The following is an 18,881-nucleotide window of genomic DNA, read 5'->3' as shown; positions in this document are numbered from 1 at the left end:
CTTCTATATTCAATGTATTTATATTATATTTAAAATACCTATTTGTATTGTTTTATAATTACATTGTGTATATGAATAAAAAAAATCAATCCATCAAGTTAACTTCCCTTGGGCTGCTCAATTTCCTGGAGTTTTTTGTTTTGTTTTTTGTTTGTTTTTATCACGGCCTTCTGAGGGAACTTGCTCCTTTCGGAATCTCCAAATTTCCGAGGGGTTCTGAACGCAGCGTTTTCCACTCTTCCAGGTGTGCCTCATTAAGGCGTTTACCTCGGGTGTGACGTCACGCTTGGTTGCGACTTGTGATTTCCAAGCATTAGCTGTGAAAACGTTTAAATGCACTTATTGATTTCTTATTATTATTTTAATAAGCACAAGCTGACACCTTCAAAGTGTGTGTGTGTGTGTGTGTGTGGGGGGGGGAGCTTTCCGTGGGGGGGTCAGGGGGACTCCCAGTGGTCACAGAGGATTGTGGCTGTGCCCCTCCAGATAATGGACGCATTATTTTGAAAGGTTGCCATGCAGGGCGCACGCTGCGCCGCCTCCGTGGGCAGGTGTGTGTGTGTGTGTGTGTGTGTGTGTGCGCGCGCGCGCGCGCGTTTACCTGTGGAGATTTGATCGAGCTCATCCGCCACAGCTGACTGAGACGGAAGAGGATCAGATCAGGACCACATTACACATATTTATATATGTATTAAATAAGAATCATAGTAAGTAGGTTTGATGGGTGTCAGTTGGGGGGGTTAGTTTGGGGTCGACGCGCTTCCTGATCGATCACAAAGGCGCGCGTGTTCGTCCCACTGATTGACTGCGCACGGTTTTCCGGGCTATTGACGCATTGTGGAGCCGCCAGCGGGGATCAGCGCGAAGCCGCGGCTCGGCTGCACAGCGCAGGCAGCAGCAGCATGCAGGGCGAGACCGCCATGGCCGTGGTGCAGCTCGACTGGGAGGATCACCAGCCCGAGAACGGCTTCGTGTCGCCCGACACCACGTCGCCGGGGCTGCTGACCCGCATCGACGGTTCCGTGCTGCCGTTCCTCGGGGGATTTGGGAAGTACCAGAAACAGCTGATCGTCCTGACGTGGATCCCGGCGCTGTTCATCGGATTCAGTCAGTTCTCTGATTATTTCCTCCTCGCTCAACCGAACAACACCTGCGTCCAGCCTTTGGCGAACTGGACCAATTCGAGCGGTGCTGCGGTTCCGTCCTCGCTGCTCGACAGGCCGAGAAACGGCAGCGTGCGCCCGGTTTACATCCACGCCAATGGGAGTTACGGCGCGCACAATGACACGGCCAGCATGCGGTGCATGTGCAAGGAGTGGACGTTCGAGCTGTACAACGGGCTGCTGGAGAACGTCGTCACGAAGGTAAAGAACATTCCTTCATCGTGTGTGGATCGAATGTGGACTAGATGAAGTAGAACCCCTGGCAAAAATTATGGAATCACCGGCCTCGAAGGATGTTCATTCAGTTGTTTAATTTTGTAGAAAAAAAGCAGATCACAGACGTGACACAAAACTAAAGTCATTTCAAATGGCAACTTTCTGACTTTAAGAAACACAATAAGAAATCAGGAAAAAAAAAAATTGTGGCAGTCAGTAACGGTTACTTTTTTAGACCAAGCAGAGGGGAAAAAAAAATATGGAATCACTCAATTCTGAGGAAAAAATTATGGAATCATGAAAAACAAAAGAACGCTCCAACACATCACTAGTGTTTTGTTGCACCACCTCTGGCTTTTATAACAGCTTGCAGTCTCTGAGGAATGGACTTAATGAGTGACAAACAGTGCTCTTCATCAATCTGGCTCCAACTTTCTCTGATTGCTGTTGCCAGATCAGCTTTGCAGGTTGGAGCCTTGTCATGGACCGTTTTCTTCAACTTCCAAGATTTTCAATTGGATTAAGATCTGGACTATTTGCAGGTCATGACATTGACCCTATGTGTCTTTTTGCAAGGAATGTTTTCACAGTTTTTGCTCTATGGCAAGATGCATTATCATCTTGATAAATGATTTCATCATCCCCAAACATCCTTTCAGTTGATGGGATAAGAAAAGTATCCAAAATATCAATGTAAACTTGTGCATTTATTGATGATGTAATGACAGCCATCTCCCCAGTGCCTTTACCTGACATACAGCCCCATATCATCAATGACTGTGGAAATTTACATGTTCTCTTCAGGCAGTCATCTTTATAAATCTCATTGGAACGGCACCAAACAAAAGTTCCAGCATCATCACCTTGCCCAATGCAGAATTGAGATTCATCACTGAATATGGCTTTCATCCAGTCATCCACAGTCCACGATTGCTTTTCCTTAGCCCATTGTAACCTTGTTTTTTTTCTGTTTAGGTGTTAATGATGGCTTTCGTTTAGCTTTTCTGTATGTAAATCCCATTTCCTTTAGGCGGTTTCTTACAGTTCGGTCACAGACGTTGACTCCAGTTTCCTCCCATTCATTCCTTATTTGTTTTGTTGTGCATTTTCGATTTTTGAGACATATTGCATTAAGTTTTCTGTCTTGATGCTTTGATATCTTCCTTGGTCTACCAGTATGTTTGCCTTTAACAACCTTCCCATGTTGTTTGTATTTAGTCCAGAGTTTAGACACAGCTGACTGTGAACAACCAACATCTTTTGCAACATTGCGTGATGATTTACCCTCTTTTAAGAGTTTGATAATCCTCTCCTTTGTTTCAATTGACATGTCTCGTGTTGGAGCCATGATTCATGTCAGTCCACTTGGTGCAACAGCTCTCCAAGGTGTGATCACTCCTTTTTAGATGCAGACTAAGGAGCAGATCTGATTTGATGCAGGTGTTAGTTTTGGGGATGAAAATTTATACGGTGATTCCATAATTTATTCCTCAGAATTGAGTGAGTCCATATTTTTTTCCCTCTGCTTGGTCTAAAAAAGTAACCGTTACTGACTGCCACAATTATTTTTCGTGATTTCTTATAGTGTTTCTTAAAGCCAGAAAGTTGCCATTTGAAATTACTTTAGTTTTGTGTCATGTCTGTGATCTGCTTTTTTTTTCTACAAAATTAAACAGCTGAATGAACATCCTCCGAGGCCGGTGATTCCATAATTATTGCCAGGGGTTGTAGAATGGCACTCTGATCACATACCCCTGTCCGGTCCTGGCTCCAGCCCAGCATCTGTGGGCAGCCTTCTTATTTTCAGGGTGTTAAAACAAAAGACCCTTTTCAGAGGTTTTGCTTTTTTTTTTTTTTTGCAGATGACAGCATCATATTTGCAGCTTATAGGTTACTAACAGGAGTGCAAACAAACATAAATGTGAAATGAAAAACCAGCAATGTTTTGCATTCAGCCTATGAAATCTTTCCAGATTTCAGGGTTCCCTAAGCCCTTGCATGGGTGGCATGGTTCCATTCTCAGTGTGCATTCACCAAGCTATGCATGAAAATCGTCACTGAAAGCTTTCCTAAGCAGGGCAGGTGTTGGGGAATTTTTGCTGTGTGCAGAAATAAGAGCTGAAAAGACAAGACTGGTGCCTATCTCAGCAGTCCTAGGGCATGAGGCGGGGTACACCCTGGACAGGATGCCAACTTGGAGTCACCAGGTTGCTGAACCTGCATGTGTTTGGAAGTGGGAGGAAGCCACAGCACCTGGAGGGAACCCACGGGAACATGCAAACTTCACACAGAGAAGTTCAGGTGGGAAGAGATCCCACAGCCTTCTTGCTATGAGGCAACAATGCCAACCCCTAAGCCACCTTATTGCCGGAGTCCAGTAGTAGTATGCTTTGTAATGTATAATTATTTTTTAAAAAGTGGATATACCCGTACGTAGCTGTTATTAATGTGGCAAAATTCTATTTGTATGTAGAGCTTCTAATTGGCCAGTATAGGTCACATGATTATGATGGCACACACATTTACTTTTGTTTTCTATTCAGATGTAGGGAAGAAATAACCTTTTGAAGTGAGGATATTAACCACTTTCTGTCTTTCCAAAATAATAAAATAAAGTAAAATTAATCTTTAACATCATTAGGATTCGAATCCAGACTGCTGCCTGTAAAGGTGGCCATTGTGAGCCTTTCACCACTATATCGCTATATTGGTATTATTTTTGCCACTGCAACGGCATTGTTTACAATACTGTTAAGCATGGCTGGGACCCCATCACCCCTTGTTCACATTATCTACAAGAAGCAGAAGGAAAGCAAACAGCTGCCATTCATTTTCAATCAAAGTAGTTGTTTTACAAGTGAGTGTTGTGTTCATTTCATTTTCAGTTATTTATATAGCACTAAATCACAGCAAAGTTGCCTCAAGGCGCTTCACACAAGTAAAGTCTAACCTTACCAACCCCCAGAGCAACAGTGACTACGTTTAAATGCAGCCAATAACCCTTTCATAACTGGAATATTAGCAATAACTCGGTTGTGCACGGCCATGTAAACACCCACAGAAACCCGAATATGCTCATATTCTGGTTTTTAAAAACCTGAATATGACCGCTGGGTTACTCCTTTTCTAACCCGAATATCAGGTCATATAAACGCACATTGGGATATCCCCATAGAAAGGAACATTATTTTATGTTCTGCGCATGTCCTATCCGCAAGGAATCTTGGTCTTTTGAGTACAGCAACTACTTGTATATGGCGTGTGCAACCCACCGGACACCACAGAAGCAGAGGTAAACAAGTATGATGAAATCCAGACATGTCAGCACAGCACCACACTTTTGGAGCGAGGAGGAAACCGAATACTTCATTAGTATCGTGACAGACATGAATATAATGTGTTTTATTGACGGTAGAAAGAGGAAGAAGAAACGGAAATGACGTATATTTGCGTCATGACGTTTTCCGTGCGTCTGGGCGTTGTCCATTTGTCGCTGTTTAGATGGGGATGTTCCAAATGATACCAGTGACCATGTATACAGGAGTAACTCTGTCTGCTTAAGCATGTAAACGGGTTATTCCTAATGATTCAGAAACCAGAATATTGACCTTAACCTGAATATTAACGGCATGTAAACGTAGTCAGCGGTAAGGAAAAACTCCCTCTGAGGAAGAAACCTCAAGCAGACCAGACTCAAAGGGGTGACCCTCTGCTTGGGCCATGCTACAGACATAAATTACAGAACAATTCACAAAACGAGCATACAGGAAATGTTGCCGGTGCACAGGACAGTTTCTGGAAAAGATGCCACTCCCATCTCTGGAAGGAGCCGCACCTCAAACAGAGAGAAAAGAAGAAAAAAAAGCAGAATCAAGCATCAGAAAGACAACAAATACAGTATAATTTGTCAGCAGTAAGCAACAAGAAAAACAGAAGAAATACTAAGGTGATCACATGGCCACTAGCTCTAAGTTTAACTAACAGACCCAGAATTTAGATAAAGTTGAAGCTGTGGCCCGCGCTGTTTCCTAATAAAATGAATTAAAAGACTAAAAAGCATAGTACTATACTATGCCAGTATGCTAGCCATACAAAAAGGGAAAATATGTGCGTCTTAAGTCTGGACTTGAAAGTCTCCACAGAATCTGACTGTTTTATTGATGCAGGGAGATCATTCCACAGAACACGGGCACAATAAGAGAAAGCTCTGTGACCCGCAGACTTCTTATTCACCCTAGGGACACAAAGTAGTCCTGCACCTTGAGAACGCAAAGCCGGTACGTGGGGTATAATTAGGTCAACTAGGTAGGGAGGTGCCAGTCTGTGAACAGTTTTATAGGTTAGTAGCAGAACCTTAAAATCTGATCTCACTGGGATGTGTTCTTTCTTGGTCTTCATGTTTTATTAAGCTAATTTCTGGTATCTGCATGTCATATGTCTCACTTCTCAGAATAGCTATCTGATTTACATATAGCTGAAGTAAATAATTCAAAGCGAAAATGGTATTTGAGAATATTTAGTAAATGATTTACGAGTATGTAAAATGTCATCCACACTCTATTTGTGAGATTTTTTTTTTAAGACTTTGGACAACTTTGTTTACAGAGTGACACACTGAACTTCAAAACTTCCCCAAATTTGAACGTTTCCTCTTTCAATCCCTAAGATGTAGATGAAGAAGTAGTACTGTAACTTAGACCCTTTGCACGATCAATAATTTGAAAAATTCTAAATATACAGTAACTTTTGTATTTCAAAAACCACTGATTTGGAACCAGTTTGATAATTTATTTTGCATTTAATAGGCTGCTCACGTCAAAGAGAAAACTGATACAGGATTTGTCCTGACTACTACTTGTGTGTCACGAGATCACATGAGATTGACCCCTGTTATCAGGAAACATCAGCATCGTAATGTGCCATACAAAAACAAAGAGGTACAGGCCATTACATAGTTGGAACCCTCCTCTGTTATTTGGAGAAGGTAATAAAAACACACACACACAAACTTTGACTTTCATATTACTAGAGGGGTTTGTTTGTTCAGCTGTCCCATAATCATAAGAGAGGCACTAGCATTTCTTTAAGTCCCACCCGCTTCATCATCCTCATTAATTTGCAAACAAAAGCACTAAGAAACCCTCAAATGTAGCCCGTTTATCTCCTTCCTAGGAGGTACTTATGTTGTAAGTATTAAGTGTTTGTCATGTATTGCTATTGAGTTATTGTGCTCAGAAGAATGCGTTCACGCTCTTGCAGATAGACGCAAGCATGGTCACATAATGATAACCATACTGTCTATATAATGGCAAAACAGAAAAATCTTAAAGTTGAAGTTTTTTTTTCCATTGAGGGCTGAACTGAAACAATTAGACTTCTGTGGTTTGATAACGGTGGCATCTAAAAAGTGCCATGGGAGTGAGAATGTGGGTGCATTGTGCTCATAGTGAGTCATCACAGCAGCTGACACAAAAAGTGTGAACTCTGGCAGACAGACTCCACCATTGGCACACGGAAGCTACCCACAGGGCTCGGGAATTTATTAGAATGGGCATGATGCTGATTGGTTGTGGAGCAAAGGTCACTTGTCCACTCTGGCATAATGCAGCTCCATCCTTTGGCAAACATCGTCCACCCTGTGATGTTTTTGCCTCCTGCCACTATCTTTACAGCTCAGTTTGACCGTGCAGAGTTGATCTGCAGCCTTATAGTCTGTGTGGGAACTGCAGGAGGAATGTGTTTTTTTTTTTTGTTTTTTTTTTCTGTATCATTACACCTTCTACTATTGTGGATGCTCCATCCTAATGTCAACTTTTAGAGCTTTATTTGTGGCAAAATGCTTTGTGCTTTGATCCACATTGGTGTACTGCAAGGACAGAATGATCCAGTCTGTGTATAAATGGTCCATATTGTGTAGGACCACAAATAAGTTATTTTTGTTGTCCAGAACTGATATTTGGAGATTGATTGAAAGCATTTTTGAGTTGACTGGCCAATGAGAAGAACCTTGAAATTGGTATTCAATGTTTAGTTATTGAAAAAATAAAATATCTCTCTCTCTCTCTCCACACACACACACACTATATTACTGAACGAATGTTTTAGGCACTTTTTTGGTATATAAGTCGCAGGACATCAAAAACAAGACAACACGACTTCAAGTATGACTAATTACTGGCCAGTACAAAGAAATTTGTATTATTATTGCTATTATTATGGAATACAAATGGGTCACATATTCACTTTGTTGGATCTGATTTTGTTTTGACATTCCAATAAAAAGGGGTGGGGGAGGAGCATCAAACCCTACTTTTATTATAACTCTAAGATGCCTTAAACCTTTGCACAGTACTATATGTCATTTATACATGAATGAAATCATCTTATTTCTCTTGCCCTTGATGCATAGAGATAACCAGATTATATATATGTCGGGTGGCCTGAACATTTTATCAGCAAAGAAAATGGTCAAAGCATATGTCCAGGAAATTTATGGCTGGATAGAAAGCTGAAAGGTTGAAATTTTTCATACCAATGTCAATATTGGCCCTGCATTTTGTCAGTCTGTTAGACAACATGCTCAATGTAGGCCCCGCGTTGGCCAATTATGGCCTGCAAACGCTTTGGGGAAAGTGTCCTGAGGAATGTTTCAGATTTCTCGGCAGATGTTTGCCTTCAATGCATCGATGCTTGGCATCAACATAAACTTCAGGGTCTCTGCAAGTAAAAAAGAAACACAAGTGATTAAGTTTGTAGCATTTAAGGGTCAAACCGAGTGTTTTAAATGTGGTATTTTTTTGGGACACCATATATATATATATATATATGTGTGTATGTAAAAGTGAACAGCTGGCCATAAAATGACAGTATGCTTAGTTATATTATGACGTACATCATGGTAGTATTAGGTATTACAGTCATACCAAATGTACTGGAAATCCACTAATGTTTCTTGTAACTCCCTTCTGTCTGATCAATTCTTAATAACATTTACATTTACTCTGATGGACTACCCAGCAGTGGGGAATAAGTTTCATTACACTAGAAGTCTTTCAGAAAGTGCTGTAACTAGGTTTAAGGATATGATTCCTTCTTTATGTTCTCTAATGCCATATACCAACACAGTGCAGAGTAGCTACCTAAACTCTGTAAGTGAGATAGAGTATCTCGTCAATAGTTTTACATCCTCATTGAAGACAACTTTGGATGCTGTAGCTCCTCTGAAAAAGAGAGCTTTAAATCAGAAGTGCCTGACTCCGTGGTATAACTCACAAACTCGCAGCTTAAAGCAGATAACCCGTAAGATGGAGAGGAAATGGCGTCTCACTAATTTAGAAGATCTTCACTTAGCCTGGAAAAAGAGTCTGTTGCTCTATAAAAAAGCCCTCCGTAAAGCTAGGACATCTTTCTACTCATCACTAATTGAAGAAAATAAGAACAACCCCAGGTTTCTTTTCAGCACTGTAGCCAGGCTGACAAAGAGTCAGAGCTCTATTGAGCTGGGTATTCCATTAACTTTAACTAGTAATGACTTAATGACTTTCTTTGCTAACAAAATTTTAACTATTAGAGAAAAAATTACTCATAACCATCCCAAAGACGTATCGTTATCTTTGGCTGCTTTCAGTGATGCCGGTATTTGGTTAGACTCTTTCTCTCCGATTGTTCTGTCTGAGTTATTTTCATTAGTTACTTCATCCAAACCATCAACATGTTTATTAGACCCCATTCCTACCAGGCTGCTCAAGGAAGCCCTACCATTATTTAATGCTTCGATCTTAAATATGATCAATCTATCTTTGTTAGTTGGCTATGTACCACAGGCTTTTAAGGTGGCAGTAATTAAACCATTACTTAAAAAGCCATCACTTGACCCAGCTATCTTAGCTAATTATAGGCCAATCTCCAACCTTCCTTTTCTCTCAAAAATTCTTGAAAGGGTAGTTGTAAAACAGCTAACTGATCATCTGCAGAGGAATGGTCTATTTGAAGAGTTTCAGTCAGGTTTTAAAATTCATCATAGTACAGAAACAGCATTAGTGAAGGTTACAAATGATCTTCTTATGGCCTCGGACAGTGGACTCATCTCTGTGCTTGTTCTGTTAGACCTCAGTGCTGCTTTTGATACTGTTGACCATAAACTTTTATTACAGAGATTAGAGCATGCCATAGGTATTAAAGGCACTGCGCTGCGGTGGTTTGAATCATATTTGTCTAATAGATTACAATTTGTTCATGTAAATGGGGAATCTTCTTCACAGACTAAAGTTAATTATGGAGTTCCACAAGGTTCTGTGCTAGGACCAATTTTATTCACTTTATATATGCTTCCCTTAGGCAGTATTATTAGACGGTATTGCTTAAATTTTCATTGTTACGCAGATGATACCCAGCTTTATCTATCCATGAAGCCAGAGGACACACGCCAATTAGCTAAACTGCAGGATTGTCTTACAGACATAAAGACATGGATGACCTCTAATTTCCTGCTTTTAAACTCGGATAAAACTGAAGTTATTGTACTTGGCCCCACAAATCTTAGAAACATGGTGTCTAACCAGATCCTTACTCTGGATGGCATTACCCTGACCTCTAGTAATACTGTGAGAAATCTTGAAGTCATTTTTGATCAGGATATGTCATTCAAAGCGCATATTAAACAAATATGTAGGACTGCTTTTTTGCATTTACGCAATATCTCTAAAATCAGAAAGGTCTTGTCTCAGAGTGATGTTGAAAAACTAATTCATGCATTTATTTCCTCTAGGCTGGACTATTGTAATTCATTATTATCAGGTTGTCCTAAAAGTTCCCTAAAAAGCCTTCAGTTAATTCAAAATGCTGCAGCTAGAGTACTGACGGGGACTAGAAGGAGAGAGCATATCTCACCCATATTGGCCTCTCTTCATTGGCTTCCTGTTAATTCTAGAATAGAATTTAAAATTCTTCTTCTTACTTATAATGTTTTGAATAATCAGGTCCCATCTTATCTTAGGGACCTCGTAGTACCATATCACCCCAGTAGAGCGCTTCGCTCTCAGAATGCAGGCTTACTTGTAGTTCCTAGGGTTTGTAAGAGTAGAATGGGAGGCAGAGCCTTCAGCTTTCAGGCTCCTCTCTCGTGGAACCAGCTCCCAATTCAGATCTGGGAGACAGACACCCTCTCTACTTTTAAGATTAGGCTTAAAACTTTCCTTTTTGCTAAAGCTTATAGTTAGGGCTGGATCAGGTGACCCTGAACCATCCCTTAGTTATGCTGCTATAGACGTAGACTGCTGGGGGGTTCCCATGATGCATTGTTTCTTTCTCTTTTTGCTCTGTATGCAGCACTCTGCATTTAATCATTAGTGATCGATCTCTGCTCCCCTCCACAGCATGTCTTTTTCCTGGTTCTCTCCCTCAGCCCCAACCAGTCCCAGCAGAAGACTGCCCCTCCCTGAGCCTGGTTCTGCTGGAGGTTTCTTCCTGTTAAAAGGGAGTTTTTCCTTCCCACTGTAGCCAAGTGCTTGCTCACAGGGGGTCGTTTTGACCGTTGGGGTTTTACATAATTATTGTATGGCCTTGCCTTACAATATAAAGTGCCTTGGGGCAACTGTTTGTTGTGATTTGGCGCTATATAAAAAAATTGATTGATTGATTGATTAATGTTGGCTGTAAAATTGCTTGAATTCATCTGTGCCAATTGTGCTAAAGCAGGAATCAGACCAGGGTTTGGTCGTAACATCTTTCCAATAAGATGGAAATCCACTGAGCGCTGAGTGAGGTCTCGCTCCAGACGGACTGAGAAAAGCAGGGTTTACCATATCCTTCGCATGGGCTTGTTGCTTAGTGAGGTATAATGATACAAAGTGTTTAAAAAGTTGTATTTTGTGCTTGAAAGAGTTCAGAAGAATTATTCTGATAAATGCTTTTTTATGCTGGAACTGACGACTCAGTTCCAGTTAAGTATTTGTGTTTATGCGTATTGTAACCAACATGGATCAGACACACAGGCACTGCCATCTGTACTCTGTTACTCCCTCAGTAATTTAAACGTAGTATTGTTATTCCCCCCAGTATGAAATACAGAGGGATATAGTGATCAGCATGTGCGTCCGTCCGCGATATCTCAAGAATCAGTTGACAAGTTAGATTCTTATTTTGCGTAAGGGTGTACTTGGGTGAGTTCCCCCACACCAGTCGATTACAGTGACCTTGGGATCATTTTCAAGGTCACAGCGAGATATTAAAAATATTGTCATTGCCACCGTTGTTAGCGTGATATGATATCTCAAGAATCAGTTGACCAGTTTCATTCATATTTAGCATTAGGGTGTACTTGGGTGATCACCCGACACTTTGTATTACTGATTTGTGGGGACATGTCATCTCCTGATGAGTCTTGTTCATGTTGTCATTACACAAATAGCAAGAATACACATCAACATCGCCACTGCTACAGGTCAGTGACTGTGGTTCTTGCTTAAACTGTCTGGGTGTTTTTGCATTCTCCGCCTGACAAGGATGTCCTCGGGGGAGTCAGACACAGAAGACTCCACAAAACCAGGACAGAGTTGTTGTTTGCATTTTGTATTCTCACATGCTCGCTCCTCGTTGTTGGGTACTTCAACAGGAAGTGATGACTTGACATTTTTCACGGTGTTTGGATTGTAGTGGCATAACTACACATGACTGGATGGAGTTCCTGGTGATAGTCGATCCCTAAAAAGCAGAGCAGACTGCTGAACAAATGTGTCAGTGTCACAACACATCGGTAAAACCAAACTGACCCTCAGTATTACGATACATGCTAAAAATACTTTGCAATGACCCTGTAGCTTGTTTGAACTGTCTTTTTTCACCATTAGTTATTTTTAAAATAATGAAACCAACTGTTTGTGAGATCATTTAGTGGGGATATTTTAGTATTTGAATTAGTAAAAGTTGAACAAAGACATTTAAGAAATGTTTGTAATGCTTTGAAACAATTTAGAGACCAGATTAATACTTATTGTGTTTTCCTCACATTTGCAACAGTATTCTTTCAACATTTCACTAACTGGGTAGCAGATTAGTTAGCAGTTAAATAAGTATTAGCAGAATACATGATTTGCTTGGAAACAAGCTTACCAGACTTCTGAGCTAGATATAGGGTTGCCAACCGTCCCTTGAAAAACGGAATCGTCCCTTATTTGGAAGTAAAAGTGTGCGTTCCGTATTGACCTGAAACGGGATGCAGTTTGTCCCGTATTTCTGTGAGAATCAAAAAGTCTGTAAAATGTCAATGGAATTGACTGGCGCTTTATATGGAAACTTACGGTAAATTTGATCCCAGCCCCTCTCCTGCTTTTCACCAATGAGCTGACAGACACGAGTTGACAATACAGAATCACTCTTATCTCATTGGTCGAGGGACATCTGCTCACAAGAAGATACCGACGTCATGAGCCGACGACGGTCGCTGGACGCTAATAACAAAGCGCAGCATGGCTGATATCGAATCGATACAGACACCGACACTGGCACTGCAGATATGCCTACGGACAGCAATGTCTGTGACGTCGTTACTCCTCCTAAAAAAAACAAAAAAAAAAACAAAAAAGAATGCAAAAATACAGGGGCGAATGAGAAAAGGAAAATGGCTGGGTGGAAAAGGTGCGCGACAACAGCTAAGTATTGTAAGTATTGTTTACTTTTCAAACTTTATTTTTTGCACTTTTTATTACACTAAATATGTAAATGTGCACTGTTACATTGTTTTGCACTGTTACATTGTTTTGGATGATGCAAATTTGCTATTGTTTTGTTGTTAAGCACTACAGAGAGATTTTTATTTTATGCTTTGAAGCAGGACGGAATGCTCATATTGAAATTGTGAGTGAAAATTTATTTTGCACTAAAAATAAATTGCTAAATAATAATTTCCACGTGTTCGTATCAGAACAAATGCATGTATGCATCTACTTAAATTCAGGGTCAAGTCAACAGTCAAATGGTTAAAAATCATTTCACACAGACGCTGGGAAGGGTGAAGGCAATGGTCGGTCGGCCCTGGCGGTGAGGTGTCCCTTATTTATTTTTCAGAGAGTTGGCAACCCTAGCTAGATACATTCTAAATGCTAGCTTGTGGATCCACTCGCCATATAATAAAGCCTGATAATGTTAACCTGAAGCAAGTTTCTTTGTAGTATGATTTGCTGTCTTGCAGTAAATTTAGGCAAAGTTTCCACTTCACTAAGCTAGACTCTTACAGTATTAAATGGGTCCTCATGGCTAGCTATGATTGACAGTGCGGTAAGATAGCATGGAGAGAAGTGTAAGTGCTAGCTAGCTATCATGTCCACTAGCCAGGTACTAGACAGTTACCTGAAGGGTGTATTTGTACTGTTCACAGTTGCCTTACAACTTGTACAACACTAACCTGTATTTAGAACAATTTAGATTTTGGTGGGAAAATTTAATCTGCCACTTATCAGGTTCCATGTTGCAGTGGCAACAGACTATGCAGCTTATTCCACACTTCCTTGTATTGTGAAATTAAATTATGTCTGTGGAGGCAGTTAATATGATAGCCACCCCTGGACAACTCAGATTAAATTGATTCAAAATCACGGTGACAGGCCTGGATTCTGAGAGAACTTCTCTCTCACCATAGATCCATTCGCTCACAACCCCAAAAAGGGATGAAAATAGTTTTTATAAAACACTATAGGTGTGACAAAGGCGAACCTTATTTTGCAAAATCCTTCAATTATTGGTCTTTGTGCGATAATGGGACATATTATGATTTATATTGTAACTTGAGTCTCTTTGCTCTAAGAGGTAAAACCAGTTCAAACCACTTCTACATGCACACTTAAGCAAATAACAGACTAAAAGTATACCAAACTAAGAGTATAACCATTTAAGTAAAGTAATTCCATAATACCAAAGCAAATAGCAAAGAAAACAACTTAACAAAATAATATATAAACACACAAATATATCTAACAGCAACTCTATGGTAACAGAATTACAATGACAGCAAATATTTGATCATAACATTAAAATTTGCTCTGATTGTAATTTCGTTGCCATAGAAGTATCCTCTGTAAGTTGGCATGGAGTGCATATTAATTTGTATTAATAGGAATAAGGTAAATAAATTAACAGTTGTGTGAAGGAAGTGTATTTGTAACTTTTCTGTAAATGAAATGATGCATGATGGTTTACTCATACAATAGCCACCATGTTGGACTTGGTATCTTACTTCTGCCAGGGTCGGAGTAGTTTGTGTTTTTGTCAGCCTGTGGCAACTACTGGAATGGAATATAATGGTCAAGTCAGGTCTGTGAGCATGCAGTTGTACTGCACGTCACCACATCTACAACGCCTTATGTGGTAACTACCCAGGCATACAACCACATCGCTGCAGCCAAGTGAAATATGGGTGTCCCCTTGGCCTTTTCCAGTTGTTGGGGTCCTCAACAGTGTCACCTGTCACCTGTGGCACCTGTGTGCTGGATCATACCCAGGGAAGCAGCCCAGTCTCATGTTTTTTTTCATGCCCCTGACATAAAAAGCATCCCATTTTTGTGAACCGTTTTTATTATTTTGCTATTTATAATCCTTCCCCTTCTCCTAACTCTAAACATAACGTGTCTACCTAACCCTAACCATAACCCCAGACCTCTGTCACCCCACATTTTGTGCTCCCATCACGAAAAGTGCCCTTTTTTCGTGCCTTTGTCACAAACCAAAAGATCAATGTACTTTTCATAATGCCATCACAAACTACCGTGAGACTGGGTTGAGGGAAGTGCACTACATGGTCAACATGTCATAGCTGATGTTCCCTCACTGTGCAAGTGATACTTCTCATTTGAGTATCTCTAAGTAACTGGTCATTTGAGTCAGAGTAATTCCCAGAGGTGGGACAAAGTCGCTGTCAAGTCATTCTCAAATCATGAATCGGCAAGTCCCAAATCTCAACTCGAGTCTCAAGTCATCTTGCAAACAATTGGTGGACATTATGACTTGAGACTTGACTTGGGACTTGACTTGTGACTTGGCTATTCATAACTTGAGTGACTTGATGGTGACTTCGTCCCACCTCTGGTAATTCCAGCAGTACCCAAGGAGCCTCCAAAGAGACCTAGTAGCAATGATGCCCAGTTGTTGCCTTGGGTCTCTGGTTAGCATCCAAGTCTCACATCCATGCAGTAAGACAGGAAGTATCAGGACACTGAAGACTTGAATCTTTGTTCTGCTGCAAATGTTTCAGCATCATTGGAGGGGAAGTAATTCCCTGAAGCAAGATAATGAGATGGAAGCTCTCCTGTTGATGTAAGAACACAGACACAGATGGCCATCATGGTTTTTGCTTGTGTAGGGGGTTGTAAGCAAATCAGCGGCTCCCTGTGGTTGGCTTTGCCTTCCTTTGTGGAATAATGTTTACAGATTTACCCCGTGTTACATAGGTTTTGTCACTGGAGGTACAAGTGCGCATCATTGCTTTTTTGTTTGTTTTTTATTTGTGACACAGCTTTGACGGCAGCAGTGGCGGTTGAGGTGATGGTGAAGGAATCATAGTGGTTAATGTGGAGGCTCTGTCTAATTGAGTGAAAGCTTTCCTCAGGGTCCGTCTTAATTGGACTGAGCCTTTGAAATGAGAAGGTAGCATGACTCGCGGACAGGCTTCCCACAACCAAACACTACTCCACTCCCATTCATATGTTTAGCAGCTGCACACGCTACTATAAATGGTGTCTTTAGAAGCTCTTCATGACCGTCTTTATTACAGCTGCCAACTAAGTCGTGTTTATGCCTGCTTGAGTTGGCTGGTTTGTTAGCAAAATTGTGCAAAAACTAATGAAGCTGTTCAGACAAAACTTCATGAAAGGGCTTGGTTTGGCCTAGAATACACTACATTTGGGAGTTGATCTTGATCATAATATATTTGTAGGAATATGTAGTACACATTTATAATATATCTCTTTCTGGGCATTTGGGCCTTGATGTACTACAGTTGTAAAAGACGGGAAATATGGAGAAGAGACATGCGACACAGGTCTTTATGGATTATAACAATCCATTTTTATACAGACACGTAAAGGCCTACAGCTAACTTTGGTGTATGAACATAAAAATAAGTCTCTTCAGCTGCTCCCTTATTTTCACTTGGGGTCACCACAGAAGATCCAAGGTGGATCTGCGTGTTGATTTAGCATGAGTTTTGGCACAAGTTTTACAGTGGATGCCCTTACTCGAAATAACCCTCTGGGGTCCAAGGACATTTTTTGGACAGTTCACTCGCCTGGCATAAATGTTTTATTCTTGCTGTTAACAGCTCTCCCTGCATCCCACAATCAAGTTTTATGCCTCTTTTTTTCAGGACAACCTGTGCTTTCAGAATATATATGCTTTTGTTGTGTTTTATAAGTGTAATAAAGATTTACAAACAAAAATAACAAAGAAAAAAGAAAGCGGAAAATAATTTTCCACACACATTTATTCAAAACACTCAGCAAACTATAATAAACAACTGTTTTGACACTTTATAAAGGTAATATGAGGTCTTGTGTGAAAGACTGTACAACAAAAAGGTTCAAACAATAAACACAAATGCACATTTTTAACAATATTTACAAAATGGTCTATGCGTTTTTTTTTTTTTTTTTTGTCTTCATCTGAAAGCAATTTCTGTCTGCTATTACACAAAGGTTACAACACAAACTTCTACTTCTACTCTGTTTTGGACTGTTCTGTGCTGCTCCTAAAGCAGCTTTCATGTGAGATTGTTATCAGATGCTCTCTGTCTGCTTTTCACTGATCGCTGTGTGTAATGGCGCAGGGCACACTGAGTATGTACTAATAGTATGCATTCATTGGAGCACCCAGGGGGGCTATTCAAACGGGCCAACTAGTAACACATCACTCCTGAAAAAGATCTTTGGCTTTTCACGTGAGGTAAATCTGCCCTACGATTGGATTTTGTAAAACCATGTGACGGTGAACCAATTCTGATTGGACACTCACTTGCACACGTCATCACGCAGCTTATATGAGGAGTACAAAGATGGGCGATGGCTGGCTCGAAAGTCCGCGGAGTTAACTTTTCAGCAAAAAAACAAAAGTAAGTTTCTATCTCATATCATTAAAAAGTTATTTATAATTTAGAAAAGCTTGGTCTTAGCCGTCATATACGACGGCGTCAGCCCCAGAGGGTTAAGGGTCACAGGGGTGGGTGCTGCATCATGAGGCGTGGTACGCCTCGGACAGGATGCCAGTCTGTTGCAGGGCCTAATATATACAAAAAAACACACACACACCTACAGACAATTAAAATTTTCCAGTCCATCTAACCTGCATGTCTTTGGATGTGGGAGGAAACCAGAGCACCAGGAGTTAACCCATGCAAACACTGGGAGAACATGAAAACTCCACACAGAAAGGCCACAGGTGGGGAATCGATCTTGTGACCTTCTTACTATGATGCAACGGTGCTAACCGTTAATCCACCTTACTGTCCACTTGCATTTCATTGATTGATTTTAATCTGATGATAAAAAAACAAGTCCATCTCTGTAGTTTTGAAATGTTGTAGTGTCTTTGGTAGTCGTCTAAAGAGCAAGACGCTTGATTTTCTGTGAGCCATTAATAAAGATTAGCCCCAATGCTGTTAACGTAATTTCATGCTTTTAGCTCCGTGCAGAACATGGACCTGTGATGAGCACTCACTATGCACATCACAGGGGGAACGACAAATGTTGCGTCTTCGCTCAACCTCAAAATGGCTAAGAATTAAGTCAGAAGAACTGCTTTTAACAAACTGCCTAAAACAAACAAACACTCTTCATCTTTTTCCAATTTATTGACAAACAAGAACAATCCGAGATTTCTGACGTCCACCAATCCGGATCCTCATCACCTCCAAAATTCAGTGGAGTCTTCATCTGTGGTGCACATTCTGTCAAAATCTGTACAGTAGTTTCGACATAATCCTGCTATCAGATGGACAAATTAATAAATAAACGCAGATGATTCTGTATTTGTGTCCCGGCATAAATGAAAGAAGATATCAAAAACAAGAAAGCAAGATTTTATTTTCACTTTTTTAAAACTTACAAGCGGGAATGAAGCAAGACAGGGATACAATGAAACAGTGGAACCCTGTACTTCAGCACTCAGTCGCTTGATCAAATTTAATTTTGTGTTTAGTCCCAAAAAAAAACGTGCCTTAAAAGCACTCTGTGGAATATTACTGTCACTATTCCAAAAGTAAAAAAACTAACAGATTTCAACTTAAAGCTTCTACTATTGGGAGAATAAAGCCTCATTAATGGGAAAAGATTGACTGTGATATTGTAAAAGATTGATTTTTTTTTTTTCCCCTCTTTGTACCACTTTCCATTTCTCACACTGTGCAGAGGTACAGCACCATCACGCCCTAAATTTCTACAGCGAGCTCTGCTTGAGTGGTAATAAATTTAGAGATATTCAATGATTCTCTGTTGCACTGTTGTGAAAACTGTGACACCATCA

At 40.5% G+C, this 18,881-nt stretch overlaps 1 protein-coding gene across 1 annotated transcript in view; it reads left to right on the top strand.

Annotated features, from left to right (window-relative positions):
• The first annotated feature begins 725 nt into the window (after positions 1–725).
• Positions 726–18,881, top strand: part of LOC117521913 (solute carrier family 22 member 23-like) — a 97,852-nt gene continuing 79,696 nt past the window's right edge. The window contains exon 1 of the mRNA XM_034183279.1: positions 726–1,364. Coding sequence (XP_034039170.1) covers positions 903–1,364 — 462 coding nt within the window. The 5' untranslated portion in view covers positions 726–902. The remainder of the gene's footprint in view (positions 1,365–18,881) is intronic.

This window comes from Thalassophryne amazonica, chromosome 12 (assembly GCF_902500255.1).
Source record: "Thalassophryne amazonica chromosome 12, fThaAma1.1, whole genome shotgun sequence".
NCBI lineage: Eukaryota > Metazoa > Chordata > Actinopteri > Batrachoidiformes > Batrachoididae > Thalassophryne > Thalassophryne amazonica.
Note: the sequence above shows the minus strand (reverse complement) of the source record. Positions and strands in the feature narration are given on the sequence as shown.